The sequence below is a fragment of the Onychostruthus taczanowskii genome, unplaced genomic scaffold (assembly GCF_017590055.1).
Source record: "Onychostruthus taczanowskii isolate IOZ18803 unplaced genomic scaffold, ASM1759005v1 scaffold257, whole genome shotgun sequence".
Classification (NCBI taxonomy): domain Eukaryota; kingdom Metazoa; phylum Chordata; class Aves; order Passeriformes; family Passeridae; genus Onychostruthus; species Onychostruthus taczanowskii.
Window position 1 is genome coordinate 125,751 of NW_024499873.1, and position 12,807 is coordinate 138,557.

Consider the following 12,807-nt stretch of genomic DNA (forward strand, 5'->3'; position numbering starts at 1 on the left):
TTGGGGGGGTGGAGGGGGAATGAAAGGCATTAGGGGCAGAAATTTGGGGGATGGGGGAATAAAGGGGTTTGGGGAGGAATTGGGGAGCTGGAGGGGGGGAAATAAGGGGTTTAGGGAGAGAAATTTGGGGCTTTTAGGATTGAATAAAGGGGTTTAGGAGGGATATTGGGGGGTTGTAAGGGGAGAAGGGGGAATGAAGGGATTTGGGGGGACTTGGGGGGCTGGGGAAGGGATGGAGGGGTTTGGGGGGAAATTGAGGGACTGGAAGGGAGAATGAAGGAATTGTGGGGAAATTGGGGGGCTGGAAGGAGGAAAAAAGGGGGAAGCAAATCTGAGGGGAAAATGGGGGAATATTGAGAGCTGGAAAAAAAATTTAGGGGCAGTAAAGGGAATTGGGAGATTTGGGGGGAAATAAAGGAGATTGGGGGGGTGGGGGAGGGCGGCGGCGCTGACTCAGCACATTCCAGGGGGTGGGGGAGGGGCCGGGGCCGCACCCGGCGCTGGCCTCGTCCCTCCCCCACCTCTGAGGACCCCTCCCCCACAGGGCGACCTCGCCAGGAAGAAGATTTACCCCACGATCTGGTACGGGGACAACTGGGGACACCTGGGGACAGCAGGGACACTGAGGGGACATTGGGCACACCTGGGGACAACAGGGACAGCAGGGACACGGAGAGGACAGTGGGGACAGCAGGGACACTGAGAGGGCAATGGGGACAGCGGGGACACTGAGGAGACAATGGGGACACCTAGGGACAGCAGGGACACCGAGGGGACACCTGGGGAGAGTATGGACACTGAAGGGACAATAGGAACAATGGTGTGACAAGGCCGCCTGGGTTCAACCTGTCACCAGGGTCACCAATGTCCCCATAGCCCTCCAGGCAACCAGGGTCACCAATGGCCCCTGGGCCACCAATGTCCCCACCTGTCCCCAGGGTCACTGGGGTCACTGATATTGCCAGGGCCACCAGGGCCACTCTGGGTCGCTGCTGTCCCCAGAGCCACCAATGTCACTCAGTGCTGTCTCCAGTGCTACCAGTCAGCAGTGCTGTCATTGTCTGCTCTGTCCCCACTGTCACCACAGCTGTGTGTCTCTGCTGTCCCCAGGGCCACTTGTGTCACCAGCTGGCACCGGTGTCCCCCGTATGACCCAGTGTCCCAGTTCCTCCTTTTGCTGCTTCTGTTACCTCTGTGTCACCTGTCCCTTTGTTACCTGTCCCAGGGTGACACGGGGACAGGAGCCCCCGTTACCAGTGTCACCATCCTGAGGGAGGGTTGGTGACACCTGTGTCACCTTACCCTGCTGTCCCTAGAGGTGGGTGTTGACAGTGCTGGGGGTGGCCCCAGGGGCTTGGTGACACAGGTGACAGTGCTGTCCCCCAGGTGGTTGTTGTGGGACGGGCTCCTCCCCGATGCCGGTGTCCCTGGGGGGGTTTGGGGACACTGATAGTGGCACAAGTGACAGCACTGTCCCTTTCCCAGGTGGCTGTTCCGGGATGGGCTCCTCCCCGATGCCACGCGCGTCGTCGGCTTCGCCCGCTCGCCCCTCACCGTGGAGCTCATCCGGGAGCAGACCCTGCCCTACCTCAAGGTGACAGTGCTGTCCCCTCCTGTCCCCTCCTGACCTCACCTGAACCTTCCTGGCCCCACCTGTCCCCAGGTGACCCCCAAGGACAGGCCCTGCTTGGCCATGTTCCTGTCCTACCTGTCCCCTGTCCTGGTCTGTCACTGAGAACAGGGCCTACTTGGCCGTATTCCTGTTTCTGTCTCACCTGTCCCCTGTCCCTGTGTCCCTTGTTTCACCTGTCCCTGTCTGTCTCCACAGGTGACTCCTGATGATGGTCCCTGTGTCCCTTATCTCACCTGTCCCCTGTCCCTGTGTCCTCTGTCTCACCTGTCCCCTGTCCCTCCCTGTCCTCACAGATGACCCCTGAGAACAGTCCCTGTCTGGCTGTGTTCCTGTTCCTGTCTCACCTGTCCCTGTGTGTCCCCACAGGTGACCTCTGAGGATGGGCCGCACCTGGCCACGTTCTTGTCCCTGTCTCACCTGTCCCTGTCTCACCTGTCCCCTGGCCCTGCCCCCTGTCCCTGTCTCACCTGCCCCCTGTCCTTGTCTCACCTGTCCCTGTCTCATCTGTCCCGTCTGTCTCACCTGTCCCTGTCTCACCTGTTCCCTGTCCCTGTCTCACCTGTCCCTGTCTTATCTGTCCCCTGTCCCTGTCTCACCTATCCCTGTCTCACCTGTTCCCTGTCCCTGTCTCACCTGTCCCTGTTTCACCTCTCCCTATCTCATCTGTTCCCTGTCCTTGTCTCACCTGTCTCTATCTCACCTGCCCCCTGTCCCTGTCTCACCTGTCCCTGTCTCACCTGTCCCCTGTCCCTGCCCCCTGTCCCTGTCTCACCTGTCCCTGTCTCACCCATCCCCGTGTGTCCCCACAGGTGACCCCTGAGGATGAGCCCCGCCTGGCCACGTTCCTGTCCCTGCAGAGCTTCGTGCGGGGTCAGTACACGGACGAGGCCTCGTTCCGGGCACTGGACACTCACCTGCGGGGGCTGCCCGGGGGCGACCGCGCCCACCGGCTCTTCTACCTGGCACTGCCCCCCAGCGTGTACACACCTGTGACCCAGAACCTGAGGGCTCTGTGCATGGGCCAGGGGTGAGTGGGGACACGGGGACACACCTGGGACAGCACCTGAGGGCTCTGTGCTTGGGCCAGGGGTGAGTGGGGACACGGGGACACACCTGTGACAGCACCTAAGGGCTCTGTGCATGGGCCAGGGGTGAGTGGGGACAAGCGGACACACCTGTGACAGCACCTAAGGGCTCTGTGCATGGGCCAGGGTTGAGTGGGGACAAGGGGACACACCTGTGACAGCACCTAAGGGCTCTGTGCATGGGCCAGGGGTGAGTGGGGACACGGGGACCATTTCCCCTGTGTCCCTGCACATTCCCATGTTCCCCATATCCCATGTTCCGTGTGTCCCCATGCTGCTTGTGTATCCTTTTGTGTCCCCGTGTCCCCATGTCCCTTGTGTCCTTGTGCTCTCGTGTAGCCCCACACCTTCTGTATTCCTGTGTGCCACTGTGTGTCCCCGTGTATCCTGAGGCCCCCCATGTCCCCATGTGTCCCTGTGTGCCCATGTGTCCCCTGTGTCCTCGTGTCCCCCCATGTCCCTACATTCCTTATGTCTCATGTGTCTCCATGTCCCCCATGTTCCTCGTGTCCCCATATGTTCCGTGTCCCCTGTGTCTCTGCGTGTTCCCCTATGTCCGTGTCTGTCATGTCTCCATATTCCCCCATGTCCCCCTGTCCCTGCCCTCACGTCCCTGTGTCCCTGTCCCCAGGTGGAACCGTGTGATCGTGGAGAAGCCGTTTGGGCGGGACCTGGGCTCGTCGGAGGAGCTGTCGGCGCACCTGAGCGCGCTGTTCCGCGAGGAGCAGATCTACCGCATGGACCACTACCTGGGCAAGGAGATGGTGCAGAGCCTCATGGTGCTGCGGTGCGCTGGGGACAGGGATGTGGAAGGGGACACGGGGACAGGGAGGGGACAGGCGACATGGAAGGGGACAGGGGACATGGGAGGGAACACAGGGACACACCTGTTCCGCGAGGAGCAGATCTACCGCATGGACCACTACCTGGGCAAGGAGATGGTGCAGAGCCTCATGGTGCTGCGGTGCGCTGGGGACAGGGATGTGGAAGGGGACACGGGGACAGGGAGGGGACAGGCGACCTGTCTCACCTGTCCCTGTCTCACCCATCCCCGTGTGTCCCCACAGGTGACCCCTGAGGATGAGCCCCGCCTGGCCACGTTCCTGTCCCTGCAGAGCTTCGTGCGGGGTCAGTACACGGACGAGGCCTCGTTCCGGGCACTGGACACTCACCTGCGGGGGCTGCCCGGGGGCGACCGCGCCCACCGGCTCTTCTACCTGGCACTGCCCCCCAGCGTGTACACACCTGTGACCCAGAACCTGAGGGCTCTGTGCATGGGCCAGGGGGGAGTGGGGACACGGGGACACACCTGGGACAGCACCTGAGGGCTCTGTGCTTGGGCCAGGGGTGAGTGGGGACACGGGGACACACCTGTGACCCAGCACCTGAGGGCTCTGTGCAGGGGCCAGGGGTGAGTGGGGACACGGGGACACACCTGTGACAGCACCTAAGGGCTCTGTGCATGGGCCAGGGGTGAGTGGGGACAAGCGGACACACCTGTGACAGCACCTAAGGGCTCTGTGCATGGGCCAGGGTTGAGTGGGGACAAGGGGACACACCTGTGACAGCACCTAAGGGCTCTGTGCATGGGCCAGGGGTGAGTGGGGACACGGGGACCATTTCCCCTGTGTCCCTGCACATTCCCATGTTCCCCATATCCCATGTTCCGTGTGTCCCCATGCTGCTTGTGTATCCTTTTGTGTCCCCGTGTCCCCATGTCCCTTGTGTCCTTGTGCTCTCGTGTAGCCCCACACCTTCTGTATTCCTGTGTGCCACTGTGTGTCCCCGTGTATCCTGAGGCCCCCCATGTCCCCATGTGTCCCTGTGTGCCCATGTGTCCCCTGTGTCCTCGTGTCCCCCCATGTCCCTACATTCCTTATGTCTCATGTGTCTCCATGTCCCCCATGTTCCTCGTGTCCCCATATGTTCCGTGTCCCCTGTGTCTCTGCGTGTTCCCCTATGTCCGTGTCTGTCATGTCTCCATATTCCCCCATGTCCCCCTGTCCCTGCCCTCACGTCCCTGTGTCCCTGTCCCCAGGTGGAACCGTGTGATCGTGGAGAAGCCGTTTGGGCGGGACCTGGGCTCGTCGGAGGAGCTGTCGGCGCACCTGAGCGCGCTGTTCCGCGAGGAGCAGATCTACCGCATGGACCACTACCTGGGCAAGGAGATGGTGCAGAGCCTCATGGTGCTGCGGTGCGCTGGGGACAGGGATGTGGAAGGGGACACGGGGACAGGGAGGGGACAGGCGACATGGAAGGGGACAGGGGACATGGGAGGGAACACAGGGACACACCTGTTCCGCGAGGAGCAGATCTACCGCATGGACCACTACCTGGGCAAGGAGATGGTGCAGAGCCTCATGGTGCTGTGGTGAGCCGGGGACACGGGAGGGGACAGGGGACATGGGAGGGGACACGGGAACACGCACAGCACTCCTCACCCATCCCTCACCCACCCCAGGTTCGGCAACCGCATCTTCGGGCCCATCTGGAACCGCGACAACGTCGCCTGCGTGGTGCTCACCTTCAAGGAGCCCTTCGGCACCGAGGGGCGCGGCGGCTACTTCGATGACTTTGGCATCATCCGGTGAGGATGGACATCCCCCGGTGTCCCCGTGTCCCCTCCACATCCCTCCGTGTCCCCCGACCCCGTGGCAGCGCCGGCTCCCCACAGGGACGTGATGCAGAACCACCTTCTGCAGCTGCTCTGCCTCGTGGCCATGGAGAAGCCGGCGTCCACCAACCCCGATGATGTCCGTGATGAGAAGGTGGGGACAGCAGGGACACTGGGGTGTCACCAAAACGTCACCACCCCCTGACACCACAGTGGTCACTGAGCTTTATGTCCCTGATGGTCACATCATGGTCACGGCCACAGGGACCATCCCCAGGTGGCCCCAGGGTTGTGTCTCCCTATGGCCACATTCCCCCACCCCAGTCATATCCCACCACCATGTTCTTGATGGTGGCCCCCAAAGCTACCCTCCCCATGGCCACATCCTCAACTTTGTTATATCACCCCATTATTGATGCTGGCACCCCAAAACCACATTCCCCCTGGCCATGTTGTCACTGACCATGTCCCCAGCCATGTCCTGTCATCCTGTTATCAGCGGTGGACCCCAATGCCACAACTCCTGTGCCCATGTCCCAGACCACATCCTATCAGTACCTTCTTGTTGATGTCCCCCCAATGATCACATCCCCCACACCCCCATCCCATTGCCTGTTCTTACTGGTGGCCCCCATAAACACATCCCCAAACAGTCCCACCCCGTGGTCTCACCAGAGCCCCCATAACCAGGTGTCCCTCACCTGTCCCACAGGTGAAGGTGCTCAAGTGCATCAGCCCAGTGGAGCTGCAGGACGTAGTGCTGGGCCAGTATGTGGGCAACCCTGATGGCCCCCCCGAGGCACAGAAGGGCTACCTGGATGACCCCACGGTGCCCCCCGGCTCCACCACACCCACCTTCGCCACCGCTGTGCTGCGCGTGGCCAACGAGCGCTGGGACGGTGAGAGGGGATGATGGTGATGGCTGTGATGGTGGTGGTAATAGTTACCATGGTGATGATATTTGTGGCTGTGATGATGATAGTGGTGGTGATGGAAATAGTGCCAGTGATGGTGATGGTGATGGTGGCCATGGAGATGGTCCTGCTGCTGCTCATGCAGGTGGTTGTGGAGATGGTGCTGTTGATGGCGGTGATGATGGTGGCCAGGAGATGGTGCTGTTGCTGCTGCTGCTGCTGCTGGTGGCCAGGAGATGGTGCTGCTGATAGTGATGATGATGGTGGCCAGGAGATGGTGGTGCTGCTGCTGCTGCTGGTGGTGGCCAGGAGATGGTGCTGTTGATAGTGATGATGATGGTGGCCAGGAGATGGGGGTGCAGCCGCTGCTGCTGGTGGTGGCCAGGAGATGGTGCTGCTGCTGCTGCTGCTGCTGCTGGTGGCCAGGAGATGGCGCTGCTCATAGTGATGATGATGGTGGCCAGGAGATGGGGGTGCAGCCGCTGCTGCTGGTGGTGGCCAGGAGATGGTGCTGCTGCTGCTGCTGCTGCTGCTGGTGGCCAGGAGATGGCGCTGCTCATAGTGATGATGATGGTGGCCAGGAGATGGTGCTGCTGATAGTGATGATGATGGTGGCCAGGAGATGGTGCTGATGATGGTGATGATGATGATGCTGGCCAGGAGATGGTGCTGATGATGGCAATGGCCACAATGGTGACATTGATGACCAGAGGATGACAGAGATGTTGACCATGATGGTGATGGTTGGAATGATGATGGAGATGATAAGCAATGGTCTATGATGATGATGATGATGATGATGCTGGTGGTGACAATGCTGATGGTGTCCCAGCTGTGCTGTTGGTGCTGCACTACAGGAACATGCTGGGACGGGGATGCGTGGTGGTGATGATGGATGGTGAGGACTGTGATGACACTGATGGATGATGATTGTGGTGATGATGGTGATAACATTAATGGATGTTGATGACTTTGATAATGTTGGTGGTGACATTGTCGATGATGGTGATGGATTTTGACAACGTGGATGGTGATAGTAATGATAATGTTGGTGCATGGATGTTGATGATGATGACAGTGCTGTTGGACGTTGATGACATTGATTATGATGGTCGATGCTGATGATTGTGGTGATGTTGATGGATGTTGACAATGTGGATGATAACACTGTTGGTGGCAGTGTTGTTGATGGTGATGGATGTTGATGATGTGGATGATGATGATGATGACAATGTTGATGGATGTTGATGATGACAATGATGATTATGTTGGTAGCGATGATAGTGATGGGTGTTGATGATGATGATAAGCATCATGATGATGAATATGATGATGTTGATCAATGTTGATGATGACATTGGTGATGATGATGATGATGTTGCTGGAATTGATGATGATGCTGATGGTGACGATGACCATGTTGATGGGTGTCGATGACTGATGATGTTTACAATGTTGGTGATGCTGGTGCTGCTGCTGACAGCATAGATGATGAGATGATGGGACTGATGACCATGTCAATGATGATGATGTCAATGTTGAGGATGCTAGTGTTGATAACATCAGTGATGTTGATGACAATGTTGGTGATGACAATGGCAAAGATGACCATGATGACAACCCCTCACATGTTCCCTCCATGCTGCACTGTGGGAAGGTACTGGGATGGTGAGGGATGGTGATTATGTTGATGATGTTGATGGATGTTGATGACAATGATGATGTTGATTATGACAATGATGATGTGGATGGTGATGTTGATGGAAGTTGATGATGCTGATAATATTGATGCTGACAGTGACAGTGATGACAATGCCACTGTCCCCAGGTGTCCTGTTCATGCTGCGGGAAGGCGCCTGGGATGGTGATGGATGGTGATGGATTTTGATGATGATGATGTTAGTGATGACAATGATGATATTGATGGTGACAATGCCAACGATGCCGCTGTCCTCAGGTGTCCCATTTGTGCTGTACTGTTGGGCTGGTGATGGATGGGGATTATGTTGATGGATGGGGATGGATATTGATGGATGGTGATGATGATGATGATGTTAGTGGTGACAATGATGATGATGTGGATGGTGATGGATGTTGATGTCAGTGATGTTAGTGCTGACAATGACAATGATGATGATTATAGGGATGGTGATGGAGTTGATGTCAATGATGATGATGTTGTGGATGATGATGTTGATGGATGTTGATGACGATGATGTTAGCGATGACAATGATGTCAATGATGATATTGATGGTGACAATGCCAGCGATGCCAATGATGCTAGTGTCTCCAAGCATCCCTTTTGTGCTGTGCTGCTGTGCTGGTGATGGATGTTGATGGTAATGATGATGTCGATGACGACAATGACAATGTGGATGATGATGTTGACGACAATGATGTTAGTGATGACAATGATGACGATGATATTGACGATGACAATGCCGACAATGCTAACAATGCCGCTGTCCCCAGGCATCCCATTTGTGCTGTGCTGCTGGGCTGGTGATGGATGGGGATGGATGAGGCTGGATGTTGATGAATTGATGACAATGTTGATGATGACGATGACAATGATGATGTGGATGGTGATGTTGATGGATGTTGATGACAATGATGATGATAATGTGGATCGTGATGTTGATGACAGTGATGTTAGTGATGACAATGATGACAATGATGGCATTGACAATGCCAACAACACCGCTGTCCCCACGCGTCCCATTTGTGCTGCGCTGCGGGAAGGTGCTGGGATGGCCATGGGGGGTGATGATGGATGTTGATGTTGATGTTGACAATGACAGTGATGACAACGATGATGTTGACGATGACAATGGTGACAATGCCAATGCCACTGTCCCCAGGTGTCCCATTTGTGCTGTGATGCTGGACTGGGCATGGATGGGGATGGTGTTAGTGGATGTTGACAGATGGTGATGCCTGGTGATGATGTCGATGATGACAATAATAATGATGATGATGATGATGATTAGGTTGATGATGACAATGGTGACAATGCCAGCACCTGTCCCCAGGTGTCCCGTTCATGCTGCACTGCGGGAAGGCGCTGGGATGGCCATGGATGGTGATGATGTTGATGGATGTTGACGGATGTTGATGACAATGATGATGTCGATGATGACAATGATCATAATGATGACTTTGATGATGACAATGGTGACAATGACAATGCCTGTCTCCAGGTGTCCCGTTCGTGCTGCGCTGCGGGAAGGCGCTGAATGAGCGCAAGGCCGAGGTGCGGCTGCAGTTCCGGGAGGTGCCCGGGGACATCTTCGCGCAGCAGTGCAAGCGCAACGAGCTGGTGGTGCGGGTGCAGCCACGCGAGGCCGTCTACGCCAAACTGAACACCAAGAAACCCGGCATGTTCCTGCGGCCCGAGGAGTCTGAGCTTGACCTCACCTACGGCAGCCGGTACAAGGTACCCAGAACAGGCAGGGACACGGGAATGGAGCATTGAGACCCAAAAATGGGGGGTGAGATCCAAAAATGGGGGTTAGGGACACAAAAATGGAGCATTGAGACCCAGAAATGGGGTTTGGAGACACAAAAATGGGGATGGGGACATGGGAATGGAGCATTGAGACCCAGAAATGGGGTTTAGAGACATGGGAATAGGAATGGGGACATGGGAAAGGAGCACTGATACCCAAAAATGGGGTTTGGGGACACAGGAATGGAGCATTGAGACCCAAAAATGGGGCTTGGGGACAGAGGAATGGGGATGGGGACACGGGAATGGAGCATTGAGACCCAAAAATGGGGTTTAGGGACATGGAAATGGGGCTGGGGACAAAAAATGGGATATGGGGACACAGAAATGGGATTTGGGGATACAAAAATGGACCACTGAGGCCCAAAAATACGGTTTGGGGATCCAAAAATGGAGTTTTGGGACATGAAAATAGAGCACCAAGACTCAAAATGGGGTTTGGGAACAGAAAAATGGGGTTTGGGGACCCAAAAATTGAAGATTGGCGTCCAAAAATGGGGGTTGGGGACATGAAAATGGACCATTGAGACCCAAAATGTGCTTTGCAGACCCAGAAACAGGGTTGGAACCCAGAAATCTCAACACTGAGACACAAAATTGGAGTGCTGAGATCAAAATTGGAACATTGAGACCCCAAAATTGGGGGTGTTGACGTCACACCTCAGGGGGTTCTCCACACCTGGAGAGGTCCCCAAAACCCACCTGGATCTGTTCCCAAACCCACCTGAGCCCCCCCAAAACCCACCTGGGTCCCCCCCAAATCCTGGGTGTTCTCCACACACTTGGGGCCATCTCAAACCCAGAAGAGCCCCCAAAATCCTCAAATCCTGGGGTCCCCCCAAAGCCCAGGTGTCCCCCCACACCTGGGGGTGTTCCCCCACACCTGGGGTGCCCCCAGACCCCCCCAGACCACCCTGGTGCCCCCAGGACGTGAAGCTGCCGGACGCCTACGAGCGGCTGCTGCTGGACGTCATCTGTGGGAACCAAATGCACTTTGTGCGCAGGTGAGAGGGGACAGCTGACACCTGGGGACAGGGGGAACATGGTGGGGACAGTGGGATGTGGGGATAAGGTGGGACAGGTGGGATGCAGAGACTGGTGACAGGTGGGACAGAAGATAGGTGGGATGGAGGGACAGGTGTTACCTGGGGACAGGTATGACACAGATGGGAGGGCATAGGTGGGACATGGGGACAGGTGGGACACAGGGACAGGTGACACCTGGGGACAGGTGAGACATGGTGGGGGCAGGTGGGACTTGGGGTGGGAAGGACACAGGTGGGACATAGGTGACAGATGAGAGGGGGGGGTGGGGGTGGCAGTACAGGTAGGATCAGTTTGGAGGAGCTGAAGAGTCTGGGAGGGACAGGTGGGACATGGGGGGACAGGTGAGTCCAGTTTGAGGGGGGCGAGTGAGACCAGTTTAGAGGGGCAGGTGGGACCAGTCTGAGGTGGGGGGGGGATGACGTTTGGGAGGGGCAGGTGAAGCCAGGTTGTGGGGGGAAGGCAGGATTTTGAGGGGGGAAGATAGGACCAGTTTGGAGGGGCAGATTGGACTGGTTTGAGCGGGGGCAGGTGGGACATGGGGAGGACAGGTGAGGCCAGTTTGGGGGGGAAGATGGGACCAGTTTAGCGGGGGCAGGTGACTCTGGGTAGGGCAGGGAGTACCAGTGTAAGGGGGGTGATGGGACCAGTTTAGGGCGGAGGGGAAAAAGGGGTCAGGTGAGTTTGAGGGGACAGGTGGGACCAGTTTGGAGGAGAAGATGGGACCAGTTTGGGGGCCTAGGTGTGCTCTGGCGTTGCCCAGGTGAGCCTGGGGAGGGCCCAGGTGAGCTCAGGTGAGGTTTGGGGGAGTTTTGGGGTTCCCCTGCGTCAGTTTTGGGGTGTCTCCCCTCCCCCCAGTGACGAGCTGCGTGAGGCCTGGCGCATCTTCACCCCCCTGCTGCACCAGATCGAGCAGCGCCGTGAGCCCCCCATCCCCTACCCCTATGGCAGGTGAGGGGGCACACCTGGGGGGCACCTGGGGGGGCACCTGGGGGGAGATATGAAGTGGTTTGGGGGGGCTGGGGGGTGGGGGACCTGGGGGGGCAATGGGAGGGTACCTGGTGCAGGAATTTGGGGGTCTGGGGGGCACCTGGGCACACCTGGGTGGGAGGGGCTGGTCCTGGGGGTCCTGTTGGGGATCTGGGGGTCCCAGGAGTCCCACTGGGGATTTGCATTGTCCCAGGGGCTTGGGGGGGTCCTGGGGGTCTCATGGAGGATTTGGGGGATCCCACTGGGGATTTGGGGGGGTCCCGTTGGGGACTGGAGGGTCCCAGGGCTCTCCCTGACCCTGGATCTCCCCCTTTCTCAGCCGGGGCCCCCCCGAGGCGGACGAGCTCCTGCGGCGGGCGGGGTTCCTGTACGAGGGCACCTACCGGTGGGTGCCCCCCCCCGGGCCCGACCCCCACCCCTGACCCATGGCCGGACCCCCCAAAAACACTCCAGGGCTCTGGGCTGGGGGTTGGTGCCCCATGGGACCCCCCTGCCCCGTAATCCCCTCAAATCCTGCTCCATAACCCTCCCTTCTGCCCCCAACACACTCCAGCCCCCCAAAAACACCTCTGGGCTGGGGGTGACCCCCATAACCCCCCCACCCCGTGGAGCCCCCCAACCTTGCCCTATAGACCCCCCTGGGCCCTCCAACCCCTGCAGCTGGGACCAAAGCTCCCCATCCCCCAATCAAGTCCCCAAAGCTTAATTACCCCTTCAATATCCCTTCCCCCCATGGGAACAATTAATGATTAATGCTAATCAATTAATCAATTAACGTGCTATTAACCAGGACCAATTAAACCCACCTTTGGCTAATTAATTATCACCAACACCTTCTAATTGCCCCCAGGCACTTACTGGGCAGAGCCCCCCATGGCACTTATGGGGCAGAACCCCAACACTTGTGGGGCAGGACCCCAACACTTGGGGGGCAGAACCCCAACACTTGGGGGGCAGAGCTTCAACACTTGGGGGACAGAACCCTAATACTTGGGGGTCAGGACCCCAACAGTTATGG

The 12,807-nt window shown here is 57.6% G+C and overlaps 1 protein-coding gene across 1 annotated transcript in view; it reads left to right on the forward strand.

Annotated features, from left to right (window-relative positions):
* G6PD (glucose-6-phosphate dehydrogenase) overlaps positions 1-12,591 on the forward strand; it is a 14,613-nt gene extending 2,022 nt beyond the window's left edge. The window contains exons 3-13 of the mRNA XM_041407176.1: positions 545-582; positions 1,486-1,594; positions 2,443-2,660; positions 3,350-3,505; positions 5,180-5,305; positions 5,393-5,486; positions 6,045-6,231; positions 9,448-9,683; positions 10,683-10,759; positions 11,658-11,750; positions 12,109-12,591. Of these exons, the coding sequence (XP_041263110.1) occupies positions 545-582; positions 1,486-1,594; positions 2,443-2,660; positions 3,350-3,505; positions 5,180-5,305; positions 5,393-5,486; positions 6,045-6,231; positions 9,448-9,683; positions 10,683-10,759; positions 11,658-11,750; positions 12,109-12,211 (1,437 nt within the window). The 3' untranslated portion in view covers positions 12,212-12,591. The remainder of the gene's footprint in view (positions 1-544; positions 583-1,485; positions 1,595-2,442; positions 2,661-3,349; positions 3,506-5,179; positions 5,306-5,392; positions 5,487-6,044; positions 6,232-9,447; positions 9,684-10,682; positions 10,760-11,657; positions 11,751-12,108) is intronic.
* The last annotated feature ends 216 nt before the right edge of the window (positions 12,592-12,807 follow it).